At 37.1% G+C, this 22233-nt stretch overlaps 2 protein-coding genes across 2 annotated transcripts; one reads left to right on the top strand and one right to left on the bottom strand.

Moving 5' to 3' along the window:
• Positions 1–1228: 1228 nt before the first annotated feature.
• LOC149552401 (cytochrome c) lies at positions 1229–19929 on the bottom strand. The gene is made up of 3 exons (XM_089787946.1): positions 19582–19929; positions 19313–19446; positions 1229–1581 (listed from the first exon to the last, which is right to left on the bottom strand). Exons 1-3 carry the CDS (start codon positions 19691–19693, stop codon positions 1489–1491), a joined length of 339 nt encoding a protein of 112 aa, XP_089644072.1. The 5' UTR covers positions 19694–19929; the 3' UTR covers positions 1229–1488.
• Positions 11430–14227, top strand: LOC149552402 (uncharacterized). Its single transcript, XM_089787945.1, has 4 exons — positions 11430–12634; positions 12773–13069; positions 13192–13590; positions 13717–14227. Exons 1-4 carry the CDS (start codon positions 11501–11503, stop codon positions 14101–14103), a joined length of 2217 nt encoding a protein of 738 aa, XP_089644071.1. The 5' UTR covers positions 11430–11500; the 3' UTR covers positions 14104–14227.
• Positions 19930–22233: the final 2304 nt, after the last annotated feature.

Raw genomic sequence — 22233 nt, 5'->3', positions numbered from 1 at the left:
GTGCATATCGTGTTTAAATAGGCACGTGGCATTGTTTTATTAATTTGTTAAAAAACCATAAATATGAGACCTTCGACAAAGTTTCAGGTAGTGCTCCCAACTCCCACTTAGATCTTTCTTTTCTTATTTGACCTCTACTACCAGCCCTTGAGGAGTGAGTTCTGAAAAAAAATCATCATAAACGTGCACTTAGGACATAACTTCTGACCGTCGTAGAACTTAAAAGGGAAGTCAGATATTCAAAGTTTTCCTTAAACGTGTTCCCAGGATCGAATTTGAAAAATTTGCACCTGCACCTTGAAAGGCAAAACTACCCAACCTATTATCTCCTGGCCATTTACACAGCGGTAACAGTCTCATCAAATAGAGAGTCTGAAAAACTGTAATTATTCTCACGTACCATATCAAATCAGTCTAAAAAAACACATTTTCATAGCTTTCTCCAATCTTAATTAAAGATCATGTACAAGTCATATATTCCTAGCTCATTCTGAGGATTATTAAAACCTCCAGTAACTTAATAATTATTAAATGTACTTGTGTTCAAAATTTCCCTTAGCCTTGGTTCAATTATTTTTAACAACTGTTGAGCGTATCCCTTTTTGAGTTTTGACTCATCATCATCCTCTAACAGTCACTAAAAGTCAAACAATGCTGGAAGTTCTGGTCAGTTGGAGAATATTGTAACAATGGTTTAGTCAGATTATTTGTATATTTAAGATCTGTCGCTACCATAAAATTGTCAAGGTTTACTAAATGACACAAAACTTTGAAATGGCAAAACATGCCATAAAGGAAGGCTTACCATACATCCACATTTGCTTTCGCAAAATATGCTGTAAAGGAAAGCTTATATGACCTCCTGCTATCAATATCTAGATGCGTTGAAGAGAATCATTGGATTGTAAGTATTGTAATCCTAAATTGTACATTAAACATTAAACTAAATTCGCCGATATCATAACCATGCATGCAAAACGAAAATTCTTTACCGATGATTAAATCCATCTCAAGCTACTTAGTAATTCAATAAGATAGATTGAACTGTTATCACAAATGTAGCTAACAGTAGAAATAATTTCGTGAAGATGAAGTGAACTGACAAAACGGAAACTTCCCCTCCACGTTATTTAATATCAAAAAGACCATCCCAAGTTTCTTTAAATCTTAAAACTTGAAAAAACCAAAGCAGCTCTAAAAATGATGGTCAAATGAAATTGAAAAACCATTTCATTGGCAATCTATCTATGCCAATCTAATAGTGAAAATTTCAATTGATAATGTCACCTTCATCATCACATAAATTCAGTGTTACAAAAGAGCACCCATTTTGGGCGCATATAAAACATTTTATTAAAAAAAGCATCACCTCAACAATAGGGCAGAACTCTGTCCAACATTAACTAAATTCCCGAATGAATTGGTGAAAACAATTACTTTGAATAATGCCATCAATAAGCATGTTTTGAAAAAGATATAATAACTATACTAGGATGTGGCCTGCTTGAGATAAGCAATCAGATCAGTACGATCTTGTGGCTTCTTCAAACCAGGAAACACCATCTTAGTTCCAGGAATATACTGCAAAAACAGACAAAAACGAAAGGAAGTCAGTCAATGGCACAAAATATATATTCTGTTGAGGCTTGTGCAACTTTTATGTCCTTACACCAATATGTGTAATGAAAAAAAGCTGCTCTAGAAAAATAACCCACAAGCACAAACGCTTTAAATTAGTATAATGAATATAATAAGCAGAATAACCTGTAAGAAGCACTAATTAAAAAAACAGCAAACATAGAATATGTTCTCTTCCAGACAGCAATTTTCTAGTCATCTTAGACATTTACAGGCATGTCCTCCATGAGAGCTTAAAGTTCTCTTTACTATTTGAAAACCAGCAAGGAAGCACATTCACAATACAATTATCCAATAGACACCGCCCAACAATTTGAAGGTTTGCACTTCACTTCGAACTGTACTGAGACTTCCAAAGAAAAATTAATTACTGTAATGCAAACAATCATCATTTACCTACTTGATAGATTTAATGTCCGGAGATGCAGCTATACTTAGCTAATGTTGACATATTACTCATGCATTTAGAATTGTATAACTGCCAGAACCAAACTAAATCCCTCCTGAAATTTAAACTATATAATTTCAACCCAACACATGCCAGCTCTCTTCTTATTCACCTTTGAAAATCAAACTTCTACACTTCCAATCAAGCACATATAATTACTAAAAATCATATTTCAGGCAGTGTAGAGCATCATTTGATATGCAACAATGAGTTACTGGAGATTAAATTTCAGGCAAGTAATGATACAGAGATTCAAAACAGCACAACAGATTTAGATGATATGGAGTACTGGTGGGGATGATAAGTCAATCCATGTACAATATTTAAATCGAGTCGCCTAAGGGCAAATGGATGAGGCAAGTGTTAAGTACCAAGCCAATTTGGTTGAATATCCAACCCTTTAAAACTGCAACCTTTGCCAACTATTAAAATAATAGATAAGACGTCTATTATTAGTTAATGGTTATCTTGTAAATATCTTTAGCTTTAGTTCGCTTTCGTTTTTTGCTTTCTCTGGAATAGAATGTTTCTATTCTTTACGATCGTTTCCTAAGGAAACATCGTCTCTTCCTTTTGTATAAATTGACCTTTCGGTCTCTGTTATTAATAAGCAAGTATTTGTAGATAGTAGTTTTCCACAATCCATTAGAATTCTTAGCTGTGTTTTCTAGGTAGATTGTGTTACAATTTTTGCATCAACGTTTCGGATCACACTCTATGATCCATCATCAGGATGAGAGAGCTGAAGGAAAAAAGTAGAAAGATTGCAGACCCAATAAGAATAAAAAGGTGGGGAAAGGAAGGGGGGGTAGGTGCACCACAATCAAGAAAAGATTGAGGTTCAACAATAGGGACAAGGAGGGAAGGGGACCCCAAAAAAAGAAGATAAAAATACATCCAACCACAAGAGAGAAAACAACCACCAGAAATAATGACAGATCTACTATTAAAAACCAAAGTGAAAGAAAAATAAAACAAAAGAGGGTGACCCGAAAGGTGAATATGAAGGCTGGAAACAAAATAAAAACACAACAATAGATGAAAATGTACAAATATGCATGATATTTATTATTACATAAAATTATTATATATATAAACAACCTTAAGAAATGCTAACGAAATTCTAAATGAATAATGACCAAATAATATAATAGAAATTATTATTATATAATAATGGTCATTATTATGTAATAATAATCAATATTATATACTCGTAATCATTACTATATTATAATAAAGGAAATAATGGTAAAAGACTAAAACGACACTAGAAAGGGACTATGAGACAATAATGACAAGTATACAACATAAGAACGCTTAAGATTGCTTTTATGTGTGTGTGTTTAACAAAGACACATGCGTAAACACCATAGAACAAATTTGACCCCCACACACACGAAAATAAAAAGAAATAAAATGAAAAGAAAATGAAAATAATTATTAAATGAATAAATAACTAAAGAAAATTTTTTACAATAATAATAATAAATAAATTATAACAATAATAGTAAAACAAATAAATAGATAATATAAATTTAAAAATAAAAATAAATAAATAATTTAGAAGCTGAAAATATGAAAAGCAAGAGATAAAATAAAACTAGAAGAATAAAACTCATGAGCAAGTATTTACCAATTACCTCGTAATATGGTATCAGAGCTAAATACTTAAATTTTTTCGGAAAAATTTATAATTTCTTCTTGAAATTAATTGTTTAAATTTTTCCAAAATTATTTCAGCTAATTTCTCCAAAACCCACCTCCGGTTTTTCTGCTTGGAGAAATTCCTGAATTACGGGTCTGCAAATCGCGTGGAAATCGTGGCCATTTTTTGGAGACTCGCGTTTTTGGGGTGAAAATTTGCATGTTTCTGTATCAAATCTTCATGCTCTTAGCCGTCTCAGTCTGTCATCGTGCTCTGGGAAGCAGATTCGACCATTTTTCATCAAGAAATCTGAAGTTTTTTCAAGTTTTTTTCAGCTAGGGCCATTTTTTTTTCGAAACCCTAATTTTTGGGGTCGAAAAAAAAAATGTTTGCAGATTCTTGGTGGGTTTTTCGAGAGCTCAACTGGGTTGTTGTCCGTTTTTTCTGGGTGCCTCGATTTTTGTGCCTCAATTTTCGAGCCAGCGGATTCAAAAAATGACAGCAGATTCCTTCTGTATTTTTCAAGCTCTCTTTTGGGTCATTCTCTGATTCTTTTGGGTCTTCCGTATTTTTGCCTCGAAGAACGTGCCTTCACAAATTTTCACAATTTTTCATTGAAAAACGTGCCATGTCATCTCTGACAAATATTCTGCTCGAGCATAATTCCAAATTCAATGGTCACAATTATGGAACCTGGAAGCAACGCATCATTGCAATCTTCGAATATCGAAACACTGATCAACTTGTTCTGGGTGTTACGCAGTGTCCGACTTCTCCGGGTCCTGATCAAGATACATGGGATTTGAATAATCGAGAGGTAGTAATGCTTCTCAAACTATTCGTAGCTATGACCAGCTTTCTCAGATTCCATCCGGCAAGACAGCGGCCAAAATCTAGACACATCTAAAAGGTCTTCATGAGACTTCCGACAAGAGCAGAGCCTTCTTTCTAAAAACACTCTGTTTTCTATTGTCATGGATGAGCGCACCTCGCTCCAAGCACACCTGAATCGGATTCAGGAAATCCGTGATCAGTTACTTGCCATCGGTCGCAAGATGGAGGAAGAGGATATTGTGGTAATCACTCTTCGGAGTTTACCAAATTCCTATGAGCATTTTATCGAGACTCTCAACATCACATCTACTGGTGTTGATCTAAAGTTCACTGATCTTTGCACCCTGCTACTTCAGCAAGATCGGTGGAAACAACAGTTCGTTAGCAGCTCCAGTTCCATCTCCACTAAGCAAGCCTTTGCTGCGAAATCCTTTCAGAAGGATAAGGGCAAGTTTCAGCAACCATCTCAGCAAAAGTCTTCTGCTCCAGCATCCGATGGTACCAAAAAGAAGAACATGCAATGCAACTATTGCCACAAGTATGGTCACATGAAAGTTGCATGTCGGAAACACTTAGCTGCCCAGTCTAAGCAATCAGGTTCGCAACCCAAAGCGAACAGTGCAGAGCACACTGAGCAGGCAGAATCTGCCTTTTATGCCTTCATGGCTAAAAGACCCGCAGAGCATGTACAGTCATCTGCCTGGTACATTGATTCAGGTGCCTCTCGACATTTCACTCACCGCAGAGACTGGTTTACTGACTACTAGCCTTATTCAGATTCTGTTATCTTTGGTGGTGGAGAAGAGTACACGGTTGTTGGTAAAGGCAACATTCAAATTCAGTCTGTTGGGAGGAAGCTCATATTCCTTGATGTGTACTACGTTCCAGGGATGGAACTAAATCTACTCTCGGTCAGTCAGTTGCTGCGACATTCTCCACACTTGGCAGTCACCTTCAGTTCACATCAGTGCACCATCACTGATCGGGCGACTAAGTCTACTATTGCAGTTGGTCTTGAGGATCATGGTCTTTTCAGACTTACTGATTCTGGTGATTCTCAGGACTTAGCTATGGCTGCTCGGCGATCTTCCATCAGCACACTTTGGCATCAGCGATATGAGCACTTAAATGTGCATTATCTCTCACAACTTGCTCGGGATGAGCTTGTTCTTGGTTTGCCAGAGATTCAAACCCAACACCTTGGAGTTTGTGATGCTTGTCAGGCTGGGAAGCAACATCGCACACCTTTCCCCAGTGGCGATTCTTGGCGAGCTTCTCAAGTACTTCAGCTTGTTCATGCTCATATATGCGGCCCTATGGCCACTCCTTCTGTTCTTGGGTATAGGTATTTTTTGTTGTTTGTAGATGATTTCAGTAGAAAAATGTGGGTGTATTTCCTTAAAAAGAAATCCGATGCATTTATTGTATTTCAGAAGTTTAAACCCTTAGTTGAAAAAGAGTCTGGGAAATCTATTATTACTCTTAGATCAGAGAATGGGGGGGAATTTTGTTCTAATGTTTTCTCCAGCTTCTTGGAAAAACATGGCATCCAACATCAGTTCACCACACCCCACACGCCACAACAGAACAGTGTAGTTGAACGTCGGAACAGGACAATCACCGAGATGGCTCGTTCCATGCTCGAACACAGACATGTTCCGAAGCGTTTTTGGGCAGAAGCAGTTAAAACTGCAGTTTATCTGTTGAACCTGTCACCCACAGTGGCGGTGAAAGGTAAAACTCCGAAAGAGGCCTGGTCAGGGCGCAAGCCCAGAATCAATCACCTGAAGGTTTTTGGCTCTCTTGCTTTTGTTTGGATCCTTGATGCTTCACGCACCAAGTTGGATGCCAAGAGTCAGAAACCGATGCTTGCTGGATATAGCAGTCTTCACAAAGCCTACCGCCTTATTGATGTTGAGACATCTCGTCTCATATACAGCTGCGATGTAGTCTTTGATGAGCAGCAAGGACCATTCATGCCTGTTTCTCCTGTTCTTGATCCAGCAGACCAGCCTACGCAGGTTCATGATTTAAGAGTTCGGCTTCCATTAGGTCCACCTGATGGGAGGGCTCCAGTAGCTCCTACAGCTCCAATCCTGCCAATGATACCTGTACAGCCACCTCCGGCTTCTCCTGCAGGATCACCTCATTTTGAAGATGCTTCACCTGAGTTTGATCCAGATTCTTCTGATCAGGATCCTGCTGATCAAGCATCTCGTAGTACTATTGTTGGTCATTCTCCTCTCCGGCCTAAGTGGTGGGCTAAGACACTTGCTGATCTTCATGATGATGAGCTCATTGATGGGAGAACTACTCAGAAAAAGAGCAAAACTATAGATTCTGTTAACTTTGCTCTTATGGCCAACATTCACAGTGTGTTTGAACCTCAAACATATTCCGAGGCTAAAGGAATTCCAGAGTGGGAACAGGCCATGCAATCTGAACACCAAAGCCTGTTGAAGAACAACACTTGGGTCCTTTCTGATCTTCCCCCAGGGAAGAAACCCATTAGCTGCAAATGGGTCTACAAAATCAAATACAAATCAGATGGTACTTTGGATAAGTACAAAGCTCGTTTAGTGGCAAAGGGCTTTTCTCAGCGTCAGGGCATTGATTATGAGGAGACCTTTGCTCCTACTGCAAAGATGAGCACCTTTGCTCCTACTGCAAAGATGAGCACCATCAGATTAGTCTTAGCCATGGCAGCACAGTTTGGCTGGAAGGTCCATCAGATGGACGTAAAGAGTACTTTCCTGAATGGTGATCTCCATGAAGAGGTCTACATGACGCAGCCTCCTGGTTTCAAGGTTGTTGGTAAAGACCATCAGGTTCTCAGATTGGTAAAAGCTCTCTATGGTTTGAAGCAGGCCCCTCGGGCATGGTACATCAAGATTGATACGTACCTCAGTGATCAAGGCTTCAAGAGGAGTTCTTCAGACTCAAATCTGTACATCAAGACTACTGACAGTGATATCATCCTTCTGGTTATCTATGTGGATGATCTGATCAGTTCGGCATCTTTGATTCAAGGAATCAAACAACACTTATGCCAGTCTTTTGATATGACTGACCTTGGGCTCATGCATTATTGCTTAGGTGTTGAAGTTTGGCAACAGTCTTCTGGTATATTCATCTCTCAGTCCAAATATGCCAGAGCCTTGTTAGACAAATTCCGAATGCAAGATTGCAAACCTGCATCTACACCTATGGAGAAAGGTCTCAAGTTATCAGCCAAGTCTGATTCTCCTTCCGTTGATGATACTACGTATAGGCAACTAGTAGGCAGCCTCATCTACCTATCTGCTACTAGGCCTGATATCCGCTTCGCAATCAGCTATATTTCACGCTTTATGACAGCTCCTAAGGCTGATCATTGGATGGCAGCAAAGCGTGTGCTTCGTTATGTGAAGGGCACTTCTGATTATGGACTTCTGTATTCTCGGAGTTCTAATCCTAAACTCAGTGGGTTCACAGATTCAGATTGGGCAGGCTCTGTTGATGATAAAAAGTCAACATCTGGATATGTGTTCAGTTTGGGATCCGGTGCAGTCACATGGACCAGCAAGAAGCAGCAGGCAGTTTCTCTCTCTTCTACAGAGGCTGAATATAGAGGGACTGTTAAGGCAGGGTGTGAAGCTGTCTGGCTTCGTCGGATGCTTGGGGATATGCAAATGTCACCAGCAGGACCGACTACTCTGTTTGTTGATAACGAAGGCATTATCAAATTAGCATAGAATCCAGTCTTCCATGAACGAACCAAGCATATGGATGTTCATTGTCATTACATACGACAGCTGGTTGAAGACGGGACTATAGATCTGCAATATGTTCCTACCTCAGATCAGACTGCAGAAATTCTCACCAAATCTCTTGGTCCTAATAAGTTTGTCAAATTCAGAGGACAGCTTGGTGTGTTAGATAAACCATTAAGGGAGGGTATTACAATAATAGATAAGACGTCTATTATTAGTTAATGGTTATCTTGTAAATATCTTTAACTTTAGTTTGCTTTCGTTTTTTGCTTTCTCTAGAATAGAATGTTTCTATTATTTACGATCGTTTCCTAAGGAAACATCGTCTCTTCCTTTTGTATAAATTGACCTTTCGGTCTCTGTTATTAATAAGCAAGTATTTACCAATTACCTCGTAATACCAACACGTACCACTCCTAATTGGCAACTTAGTTAAGGGAAGGGAATGAACAGAAACCCATGGATGTAAACCATGTTAAGGATGATGTAATAGAATAATCCAAGGGACAAAATTAAATATTAGATATATCAATAAAAGCATCAATCAAATACCAACATAAATATATTTCATACATAAGTGACTTCACGTATTGTGATGCTTTTAAATGCTCAGATATGTATACCAAAAAGGATGGCATCATCCAATCATCTGAAATTTTTTGGTGACCTACTTTTGAAAAATACAAAGTATTATCCTTAATAGTTGGCAATATATAAAGCATGCTAGAGACCCCCGGAAAGAGCTTAAAAACAAATAATTAATTCAATTTTATACAACATCCATCAAGAAATGGTCTACTTCATAGACACCTATTTCACGCAGCAGTTAAAAACAGAAAAAATATAGTGCACCTCACTAGTGGTCATGAGACAGCCAAAGCAAAGGTATAAGCTAATAGTTTCAAGGAAGATACAAAAGGCCATATCTATTTTTTGATTTTCAGCAAGACTACATATTTCCAAGAACTGCATACCTCCCAAGACTCTTAGAAGAAACTAAAACAATTCAAATGTGGTCAAGGTTACCCATGATGGTATTAATCATAAGTATCAGACTGTTCCTCAAGTTCAGGAAAGGCTATAATACTGCATTGCTGGAGCCATTGGCCAGCCCAGACCATCAAGGACAGGTTTAGATCCCAGTATGTATTTGGCTTGAGTACAAACAGGGTCCAAAACCTAAGATGGGTGATGCAGGATTTGTCCTAAAAATCGTGTTCCTACCTAGGGATAAATCAGCATGAAAATTGAACTTCCAATTCTGAAATAACTCATATCCTGCTAAGCCTAGGTTTTGGGTCAATTTGGTAACATAGGTTACAAGCCTCTTTATTTCTACAGTTGGGCGGGCAGCATAATCAAGGCACTCCTCCACTATATAGCAACAGGCCAACTATCAACTATCTACAGGGGAGTTCACCAGAAGGCCTTTAGAGCCATAGACCATATAGATTCTTGATAGGCCCTCTAGAACAGCCGGTTGGCCCATATGGAGACTGTTCAGGGCCTTCATCTTCACGGCTTCATCTCATCTCATAGCCATGAAGCGCAAGATGCGGGGGATATGGATATGGCACTGCAGTGAATGAGTTTTGAATATACAGGGCCGGTTTCATCAAGAGTATGGATAGATGGCAGCTCAACCCCCATATCGGAGATAGATCCCCAAGCCAATGAGCTGGGGGCATTTGGACCATCTCCTCTAGATCTAGGGCACCCCCTCTATATCATTAGGTGATTGACATGGTGGACATGTATATGAAGAACCAGCTCAGGGTTTATGTGTTGAACCTTGAAAGATGTTTTTCCAGCTATTAAGAACATCTTTTCTTCTCACCTGGGGTGTTTGATGCAGGAGCATCCTAGGGAAGTCAGCTATCCTGTATGCAAGGGCTTCGTGCTCGAGTTTGTGGAGTTATGATTCAAGTGGTTGGGGATCTATTCGAGGCATATTGGGGAACCTTTCCTCAAGTGTGCATGATGTTTGAAGTCTTCGTCTTGGAGTTGGAGCAATTTTAGTGGTTGCTGGTAATGTGTTCTTATTTACTGGCAGAGCTTTGAAGATTGTATTTGCAAGCTTCAATCTGGGGGAGTTGGTGTGTGCGCTCTTGGATTTGGATAGTTGGTTGGCACATGGACCTACGTCTAAGTGTGCATATTCTTATGTGGTCTTATGAGTTAGTTGTGCATTGTAAACTTGGGGCATGTCCTAAGTATTTAATTTTATGTCATGTATTTAATATTTGTTGCAAGCTGACTTGTGGCTTGAAGGATATATTTAATGTGAGTGTATTTAATAAATGAAACTACAATAGCTCAACCTGTGGCCGTGCAAGTATTTAAGGAGGGCTTGGGTAGAGTTGTAGACATAATTTTTGGGAAATTCAAGTGGAAGAAGATGAGTATTTGATATAGCGAAGTTTGGGCAGAGCTAGTAGCTAAGTGTGGCTTGGGAAACAAGAAGGTTGCTTGGTGTCTTCTGAGCACGAGTTTGGAGTCTTTTTGGAGTTCTCCACCAGGTTGCGGCTAGGCTAGCTAGTAGCATGGATCTTGCGAGATCTTGTTGAACTTTTATTCTAAGTTACCGGATTCGCACCCTGGAGCTCGGGTCCGGGTCCGGATTCATTCGGGTCCGGATCCGAGCCCGGGTCCGCGACCGGTCCGGGCAGGGTCCGCATTTTGGCCTGCGGGTCCTCCCGGGTCCGTGCTTGCACGGACCCGGGAGGACCCGCAGGCCAAAATGCGGACCCTGCCCGGACCGGTCGCGGACCCGGGCGAATCCGGGCGGACCCGCGGCAGGTGGGGCCAAAAAGTGGCCCAAAAAAGCAATAAAATAATGTTTTTTTCATTATTTTTTTTGCCAAACCCTAAAGTAAGGCCTATTAGATGCATTTCATTCATCTAATCTCTCATTTGCTTTGTCATTTTGCTCTCTCATTTTGGTGTGGCCATTTTGCAAGTTTGAAGAGAAGGTTGTAGAGATTATTTGTGGAGTTTCAAATCCTTCAAATAATCAGTGTTGAGTGTTCCAGGTATGCATTTGATCCTTCCTTTTGCTTCTTTCATAGTTTGTTTTTAGTTTTTTAAATTTTTTATATTTATTGTTCTAAATTTTTATCAAGTTTTGTATAAGTTTTGAAATATTTTTTTAAATTTGTTTTTATAGATTGCAAGAATCCAAGAATGAGTAGTCAGGGTTCAGTGGGTGGGGTGGGATCCCAAAGATTTAAAATTGATAAAGGCTCTCCTTTGTGGAAGTATACAACAAGAATTGAGCAATGTGCTGGTGGGGGAGGGTATATATGGAAATGCAATTTTTGCCAAAACCAATATAGAAGCTCCTATTTCCGGGTTAAACATCATTTGATAGGTCCACCAGGTCAAGGGATTTCCATGTGTGAGGGGCCCCCAGAGGGAGGTAAAAAAGGGTTGTCAGCTCCTCAAATAGCAGGCATGTTAAAAGAACAAGAAGAGGCTGATAGGTTAGTGTCAAAGGTAAAAAAAGATAAGTCAAAGCAAATACCACCAACACCACCCTCTCAAACAATTAGTAAACCACATCCCTCCCTACCTACCCCATCTATGGATGAAGATGAAATAGAAACACCCGCATCCCGCAAGAGAGGCCCATTAGATACGGCATTTGAAAATGACAAGAGAGAAATTGCTGATATAAAGGTTGGGCGTTGCCTCATTACAAATGGTGTTTCATTCAATCTAGTGAGATCCCCTTATTGGAGAGAGATGGTGAAAGCAATAAATGATGCACCTCATGGTTACCAATCCCCTGGATATGAAAAGTTGAGAACCACCATATTGCATAAGGAGAGAAAGAATGTAGAAAACCTCCTCAAACCAATAAGAGATTCTTGGATCCAAACGGGGGTGAGCATTGTCTCTGATGGATGGAAAGATTGCAAAAACCGTCCTTTAATAAATGTGATTGCTGTTTGCCCCAAGGGGGCAATGTTTTTGAAGGCGGTTGATTGTGAAGGGCAAGTAAAGGATGCAAATTTTATTGCCCAACTTCTCATTGAATCCATAGAGTCCGTGGGAGTTGACAATGTTGTCCAAGTAATAACGGACAATGCTAAAGTTTGTAAGGCTGCAGGTGCTTTGGTAGAAGCACGATATGAGCATATCTTTTGGACACCATGCACTGTCCACACCTTGAACTTGGTGATGAAAACAATGGGCAGCCAAATTGAATGGATGAAAAATGTGTATGAGGAGGGTGAGCAGATCCAAATGTTTGTGACAAACCACCATATGTCACAAGCAATTTTCAGAACTTTCTCCCGCTTGGAATTATTGAAGGTAAATTTTAAACTTTATTTAGCTTCATTTATCATATTAATTTTTGTGTCATACTTTACAAAATTTAATACATATTCTTAAATTTTTGTGTTATCAACTTATCATATTAACTTATAATTTGAATTAACATGGTAATAGGTTGCTGAAACAAGGTTTGCTTCACACACAATCGTCCTTAGACGACTTGTGAGGGTGAAAGAGGCATTGGGTCAAATGGTTATTAGCAACAAATGGGGTGGATGGAAGCAAGCTGATACAGAAAAGGCCAAAACTGTAAAGGATTTGATCTTGAGTGATAATTTTTGGAATAGGGTGGAATATGCATTAGAACTCACCGAGCCCATCATGTCTATGCTTCGGTATGCCGACACGGATGAGCCTTGTTTGGGAAACATATATGATGCCATGGACTCTATGCTAGAAAGAATGAAATCAGTAAGTTTAAATTTTTATACAATACTTTATCCTTGTTTATTGAGAGATTTTGATTTTTGATTTTAATTAAGTTATTAACACTACATCAAGATAACTTACATGTACATCATTTGACATCCCAGGTCATTCAGAGGAGAGAGCAGGATCCTGATACCTTGTACACTAAGGTGGAGAAAATTGTTCTACATCGTTGGAACAAGATGACTACACCTTTGCACCTCTTGGCATATGCACTTTCTCCTAGATATTATAGCAGTGAGATACTTGCGATTCCTGGTAGAGTGGCACCATATAGAGATCCTGAAGTTGCTGCTGGGTATAAGAGGGCACTTAACAGGCTCTTTAGTGATCCTGATGTGGCATCAAATGTTAGGAGAGAGTTTGTTGATTTTGTCTCAAGCAAAAATGCAGAGCCTGATGCAATCAATGACCAAAGTAAATTGGATGCCATTGGATGGTGGTACTTACATGGGGAAAGTTACCTGTACCTCCAACCTCTTGCCATTAAGATCTTGTCACAAGTATGTATTTAAGTTTTTTTTCCTTTTCTTATGGCTACTTAGCTTGTCGAATTAGCACTCTTAAATTCCTATTGTATTGTAAAATTACTTAGCTAATTTTTTAAAATTTGTTGGTTGTCTCTCTAGGTTGCAAGCTCTTCTGCTGCTGAGCGGAATTGGAGTACATACTCCTTTATCCACTCAGTGAAGCGTAACCGGTTGGGTTCAAAGAAAGCAGAGGACTTGGTATTTATTCACAACAACTGGCGCCTCTTATCACGCAAGGATCCAGGATATAAGAAGGGACCAGAGAAGTTGTGGGATGTACTACCTGAGACTTCTAACTTGGATATGACTGTCCAAGATATATCTAGAATTGCCTTGCTAGATGTTGAGGAGGACGAGGAGGAGGATGTGGCTGCATCTGGGGCTAGTGGAACCGGTTTGGGTTCCAATGATGTGGAAAATGTCAATGATATAGATGAGGATGAAGCCATTGATCCCTCATATTTTGATGACCCATTTGACCCTTGAAGGGCATTTGCATCTTTGATAAACTATGTTTAAACATTTGTCATTGACTCATTGAGTCATTTATGATTTATCACTATGTTTCACAGTTTCAAACTTTATTAAGTCATAATTTATTATCTATCAATCTGATGAAGTAGTCTATGTTTTGAAATTCCATTTTGCATTTTAGTAATTCAATGTATGATTTTATTTACAACATTAGCATAGATTAATGAGTGAGTATTTAATGTTTATCTTTGACATTTGGCATTGATCAATAATCAAGTAACATTGATATATTCATACTATGGAATGACTTAGTTTTACTTTTACAACTATATGAGTTTATATTTTTTTTGCATATATATATATATATATATATATATATATATATATATATATATATATATATATATATATATATATATATACACACTAACGAACCCACCCACGAACCCAAATGGGGAAAAAAAAATTGCCCGAACCCACGAACCGAACCCCGAACCCGAACCCGTCCCCGAACCCGAATCGGCAACTTAGCTTTTATTGTAATTGTTGATGTATTTGGCTGTAACCCAAAAGGCCTTACAGCCAGGCATGTGGGATGAAAATCTTATTATAATAATTGGCATTCTGTGGATCGAAATTTCTGTGTTATTATTTATATTCCACTGTGTGGTTGTTTGTTGGGGGATAGGACATCTTCTTTAGGGATTCTCCTGCCTTGCACTATGTCACTAACCCTAAGCATACTTTATCCCATTTATACAAATATTTGAAAATATAATTATCTTTTAATTTGCCAATTTATTCCTAAAAACAATAATTGTTGATGTGGTTTCTATATAAACAATCAGTTACCAGAGAGATTTGAACTAGTTCGTTCCAACGATCTAGCAACCAACTTTGAATGGTAAGAGAAGGCTCCTGGTTTGTTCCTCACAAGCAAGCCATCACTTCACTAAAAGCACATTTGAAACATCATGAATATTTTTTTTTGTTAATTGTTTACATTTGCAATTAAATTCAAGGAAACTCGGTAATGCATCCCTTGCCTTTCAAGGCACATCCCTATTTCTGGGATGTTCTAGGGATGAGTGGATGTGTACGAGACGTCCTGTAGCTGTCCACAGATTTGAATTAGTTCTTTCCAGCAATCAAGCAACCACTTTTGAATGTTAAGAGAAGGCTGCTAATCATCATCTTGTAATTAGAACTCATTTTTCAAGTATATACTAAGCTTTTCAAGTTCCATTATAACAAGAGCTGTCACTTCACTAAAAGAACACTTCAAACATCATAACAATATTTATTTTTTGTAAATTGTTTACACTTGCAAATAAATTCAAGACAACTCAATGACGCATCCCCAGCCTTTCACGGCACATCCCTGTGTAGTGGACGTCCCATGTCAGTCACTTCACTAAAAGCTCCCTTCAAACATCATCATGAATATTTATTTTTTGTAAATTGTTTGCATTTGCAAATAAATTCAAGAAAACTTGATGATGCATCCCCAGCCTTTCAAGGCACATCCCTATTTGTGGGATGTTCTAGAGATAAGTGGATATCTAGGGGACGTCCCATAGCTGTCCACAGATTCTCAAGATCACAAGACACTTTGCGGATACAGTGGGACACATCAGGGGACTGGAGAGGATGACAGACCATCTGTGAGACAGCTGGCATTCAAGGACAAAAGTGACACTAAAGGATACAGAAATAAATTTTGTTTTAATGTAGAAATACGATGAAGTGCAGTTCGGACTAGAAAAATATGTCAAGGGAGCAATTGTTGAAAAGTTACAAAAACGGTCTAAGTTCATTTAATGAAGTTTTCACTCTCCCTCTTCAACATTCCATGCTAGCATTTCTACTCACCTTTTTGTGTGTAGTGTGCTTACCTGCTTATTTTCCTAATTTAAGCTATACATTTATTATTTGAAAGGCCTTGCAATGTAAATTCTGGGTAGAACTCTTAAATGTTGGTTTTATTCTGTTTAAGTAAAAATCTAAACCTCTTTGACAGTCTGAATTTTGGTCGTATAATAAAACTCCTCGCGTATTAGGATTACAGGGTATTTACGACCGAGATTAGGTACCTAACATATTCTTGAAAAGCTTATTAATATATCCTACATTACCTAGAGACATGTCCCCCAATTATTTTCCAGCCATAACCATCCTAGAAATGTCTCAGGGAACAGCAAGAAAACTTTGAATTCTAGAGGAAATTTGACATTGACTCTTAACATTAACACAAATTTGGCATTAGAATTCTGCTAGTTCTTATATTTTATGGTTCTATAATGTATAGGTGAATGCTTCATCAAAGTTTTCATATGAATATTTCATATTTTAATTTCCCCTTCTACTATAGTCATCCACTAGCCATCCCCAAAATTTTAGGGATTCATAATAAGGATTACACTTTGAGATTTTACATTGAGCATATTAAGACAGTTGTGACATGATAATGGAATTCTCCAAACACCAAACTTCGTTATGGAAGCCAATGTTGTAAATGACAACTAATATGTAGCTAGCTTTAAATTGTGCCTTTGTTTTATTATATTAAGGCCACTTGAAAAATAAACATTAATGAGCCTACTTTACACAATGGCTCACCTTTGTGAATCTCAAGGGTCCAACATTCAACAAACCAATATTAGATCAAACTAATTAATGGATGGTAGATGTAGCACAGCAAGGATGCATCAAAACTGAGGGTCGAAATACAAATTCATTCAATCAATCAATAAGGAAAAACTTACATCTTGACAAAAAAAAAAGATTTTAAATGCCAACTAATATGTAGCTATCTTCAAAGTGTGCCTTTGTCTCATAATAAGAGCTGAAAAGGGACCTCATTAAAGCCCCTCGGAAAATATATATTAATGAACCTACTTTACACACAATGGGTCGCCTTTGTGAATCTCACAGGTCCAATATTCAACAAACCACTACTAGATCAAACTAACATTATTGGACAATAGATGTGGCATGGCAAGGATGCATCAACACTGAGGGTTGGTATATAACTTCATTCAATCAAAAAGAAAAAACTCATGGATGCATCAACACTGAGGATTTATATAACTTCATTCAATCAAAAAGAAAAAACTTACATCTTGACAAAAAGGTGATTTTGTTCATGCATGGTGCATTGCAACTTCACTTGACTAACTGCTAAATATCACCACACTCAAACCACATAATTGGATTTCGACCCCAAGATCTCACGCAAATTGATAAGGCACACACGACAAAGATTACTTGGGTTCACTGAATAAAGCAATCATCATAGTTGCAATGGGGGTCGAATGGTGTGGATCTAGTAGGGGCACTAGATGGTGAGGGGGAGGAATTGTAGAGCTATTCCCTGAGATTTGGTCCCAATCCCCTCAAGATAAATGGCTAGAAGCCTACTGAATCATAGTTTGTTCGATTCCAATATAGATCAAGGCAACATAACCCCTCGATGCATTGGGCCTTTCATAGTAGGAGGATTCTCGAGGAATTGGGTGGGGGGCCCTACTATTTTATGGCTGACTACCCTCACGAATAGTAGGGCATTGGAGTTCAGCTAGACCCCTTACAGAGTGATGGCTAGAACCCCAAGGAATCCCAGTTGTGTAGGGATTGGCACATTCAAAAACCAAAGGCAGATGGGTGGATAAGGACAAGTCCTCTTGGACTCAAAATTAATCCACATGTTTGGATTTTGAACACCAAGATCTTGCACAAGTTGACAAGGAGAAGACACTAGAGGGTTGCATTAGGGTTTTATTGAATGAACCAACTCTCATAGTTACAATGTCTTAGACACAAACTTCAAATTTAATGTGACCTCAAGCATATTCTATCATTCTATATTGTCCATAAGAATGCCTTATCAATGTTATCATATGAATATTGGATATATCCTCATATTTTAAAATTTTCTTTACTTTTCTGATAGCATGAAAAAGTGACCTCCAAAAAAATCCATCTAGAAGCACATCCCTCATCCCCTATTGTCCTTGTCACAAAAACTTAATGTCAAATAGGTTAAGAAGTATATATACAACCTTGCAACATAGTTATGGATGTCCCTCAACAGAATAGCTAGCTTTTTTAACTTATAAAATGTAATTTGGGCCCTACTGTGTACCTTTACCCATATGCCATAATGTGCATCGTGCAGCCCTGAGTAGCCCATTTACCCTAAAGACTACTGGAAATATTTCCAATAATGCAAGATGTGGCTGTTGAGACAAGCCACAGTGCAAAAACATGTGGACATTATGGAAAGCCAATTGTCAGTAATAAAATGGAGATCCAGAATAGAACCAACAATTCAAATTTCCGGCCAAAATGAAGAAAACAAGCTACAACTACTCACAGAGTCTCTCCATTCAAGTAGCATTTGAGAGCGTATATAAAGAAGCCTATTTAACACATCTAAAACTCTTAAGCCCACCAGCTTGGTGGCTGATGATGGTACCTTTATTAAATCATATTCCACTCATATGATGACACCCATAGATATTGTCCTGTTTGCAGCCAGTTTTCCATAATGACACGTTTAGGAAAGACGCTGCACTGAAACTTATCTGATAGCACCCTATAAATCGTGCACTCTTACAGCTAGACACTGTGATGAAAAGTTCTTCATTAAGAATTTAAACAGTCTCGCAAAATTTCCATCAGAAATGCATATATTCTATTTTGCTATCCATTAATTTTTGGTTACTTATTCTACATATGAAATGCAAGAGAGGAAAAGGCGTTTGTCGCGATCTCAGAAAGAGACAACCTTGGGCAAGTGAAGTGCCTGCAGTGTCTACCGCAGTTATTTCGCCTGAGACGACAAACAAGTCGCTTTTTATTTCATGAGAACGATCTGCTTAAACTATTTCCCAGTTTTATTTAAAAATTTTCAAATTTTGATCTTTAAAAGATGAGCAATGAAAGAAGAATTTTCCTCAACTCCAGGTGGGATATGAGATATGGAACCTAATTTTAAATTTTCTCGGCCTCGATCCATAAGGCTTGCTCTGTAATATCAGATCTACTTATGGAATTTCAACTTTAAATAAAATATAAAACAATTCACTAAAACCCACATGACCAGGCGTGAAAAGAAAATTAAAACAATCCAAAGAACCAATAAAATAGGGAAATCAATTCACTGAACCAGTAAAAAAAGGGACAAATCCATGTAACAAACATGAAAATATATGCCTACCTTTTTAGGGTTAAGGAGATACTCATAAAGGGTGTCTTCTCCCCATATCACAGCCTTTGACTTGTTGGCAGCAGAGTATGAATACCCAGCAGTGGTTCCAGATTGTCTTCCAAACAACCCATTGAGATTTGGCCCTACACAAACAAATAACGGTATAAATTCCATACATCAATCCAAAACGAAAAATACCCAAATAATCTGAAGCTCCACGATAAAGTTGAAGGGCATAAAACTTACGTTTGCATGACAAAATCATGCCAAAACAATACCTTGTTTGTGGCCGGCGCCCTTCTCAACTGTATGGCACTGCGCACATTTAGTTCTGAAGATTTTCTCTCCGGACTTTTCATTGCCAGGAGGGGCCTCTTCGAAGGTTGCCATTCTTCTCTGCTCGTTCTCCTGATCTCTCTCTCCTTCTCCTTCGCCTGGTCAATTACGTCGCCGTCTGTCTGCCTTTCCCTTTTTAACAGCTTTCGTCTCTATATTCAACAACCTTGTGCGCCACGCAACTCCAACAAACAAAATAGTTTAATCGTGTCATATTAAGTTTTGGTCCTGATAAATAGGGCCGCATCTACATTCGATTCTTCCCGAAGAATAGAGAGAAAATTAAAAGTGAGATTTTGCCAATTGAACTTTTCACTTTGGAGTTTCCTATCAAAGCGAATAAAAATGTAAATTTTGTCGATGTAACTTTTGTATTTAGGGTTTTTTTTGGTTCCTGCCGCAGGCCTAGAATTCTAGGCATCAACCATTTTTTAACTAGTGATTAAATTCATCAACATCGACTAATCACTTTTCATATCAAATCAATTTTTCATATTCACTATAATATTCAAATTTTAGATTTTATAAAATCATAAAACCAAATGAACATAACCTTAGAAAATTTTTTAATATAAAATCATAAAACCAAATGAACATAACCTTAGAAAAATTTTTAATAAAAGAACATCTCAAATTTGTATTTCATACCTAATATTTATAATAATGTAGAATAGTATACTAAATCACATTTGTAACATTTATTAATAATTAGTTGAAAATAAAACTATATTATATTTTAAATTTAAATTAATTAGTTAATATGAATAAAGTTATAATTTTTTAAACAAACTATTATTTTATAAGTATATTGTTATGTTTTTATTATTTTATTGAATAATTAACTATTGTCATAAGATTTATTTTTAATATATCTTCCATCAATTAATTTAGTTTTAAAAATTAAAATTATTAAACACATTTAAAATTCTCATTGAAATATTAAAATAAATAAATTAAAGAAATCAAACTAAATTTTTTTAATAATTTTTTTTAAAATGATGAAATAATTTGTTATTTATATTTTTTATATCTCTTTTACAATGTTATAATTTATATATAATTAAATATGATGAATTTTAAATTATATAAAATAAATTAGTTTCTATTAAAGATATCAATAAGATATAAAAATATTTCAATAATATTATTTTCAGTTGTAATGCAAGTTAAATATTTACATTAATACACATTACATATTTTACAATTTTAATTCTTTTCATATAAATATTTATATTAAAGCTTTTTAAAAGTTTAAACAATTCTATCAAAACAATTTGGTAGGAACTTAGTTGCTATGTAACCTTGTTTTAAAACTAAAAGAAGTGTCTTTTTATTAATGTATATGGCGAAAGTGGCACTATGGGTCACATTCAAATATTTTAATTTCACCAATTATATACCTTGGTGTGTAATGCAATTAGTTTATTTTTTAAAATTATATTGTCCTTCATTTATTTATATATGTTCATGTCTTCTTGTGTTTCTTCCCTTTCTCCCCTCTTCTCTCTCTTCCTCCTATCTATCTTTTTCTCTAGATATGTCTCTTTATCTTCTCCATCTCTCCTTGTGTCTCTTTTATCAATCTATATTTGTTTGTCTCGAATTCTCTTTATTTGTGGCTCTTTATTTATCTCTTTGTCATTGTCCCGCTCATATATTCTTTTTGTACTCCTTATGTTATGTATGTCTATTTGTATATCTCAATATGTACATCTCTATTCATCACTCCCTCAACCTCTTCCTCCTCCATATCTCTCTCTCTTCCTTTTCATCTATCTTTATATCCCTATCTCCACATATCTCTCCCCTTCGATCTCTACCTCTCTATATTTTGTCTTTCTCTAAAAGTAACCATGTCTCTGTATTGGTTGATTTGAAGGATATTGAAATTATTGTAATGTCTAAGCACAATTATTAGAGGTCAAAAGTTTTACCCTCACACTTTTTGCTCTTGTTTGACAGCCTTTTGGGAGGATATCACAAATGCATTCCCATCTTGACGCTTGGTATGATTTGACATAGTGATCCAACACTCATAAAAACACGATGTGTTAAAAGCTCCAAATTTGGAGCAAACTAGGGTGATAGTAGCTAAGATTGAAGAGTCCAAATTTACCCCTACCAAATGCATTTGCTTAAGAATAATGAAAGCACTATCAAGAATCACATTTTGGGCAATATTCCCCAATCATTGTTTCCTATGAGACTACATCCATTGATGCATTTTGACAATAAATTGACGTGCCTTCTATGATTCCACATTTAGTTTATGCGTCTGTTAGAGAAGTCATAACTATCACATTTAATAAATATCCATTTTTTATAACTTTTTTATGTATCTCTATCCCTTATTCCAAAGCTTCTATTTTTGGCACGTGCTCAAAGGATGCTAGCAAAGCTTGTTGATTTTGTCCTTAGACCTACTACATGTATTTTATTAAAATTCTTCAAATCTTTTTTTGTAAGCTTAAGTTGTGCACATGCAACAATAATTGTAGTCCTTTATCATTTAGGCACTTTTTTGAATATTTTGCATACATGGCTATCACGTTATTCACAACTACAACATCTGGGGGGAAAACCCAATCTTTATT

Source organism: Cupressus sempervirens, chromosome 6, assembly GCF_028749045.1.
Source record: "Cupressus sempervirens isolate cs-2001-9-10 chromosome 6, ASM2874904v1, whole genome shotgun sequence".
In the NCBI taxonomy this organism is placed as follows: domain Eukaryota; kingdom Viridiplantae; phylum Streptophyta; class Pinopsida; order Cupressales; family Cupressaceae; genus Cupressus; species Cupressus sempervirens.
The sequence above is the reverse complement of the archived record's forward strand: the minus strand, read 5'-3'. Positions and strand labels throughout refer to the sequence as shown.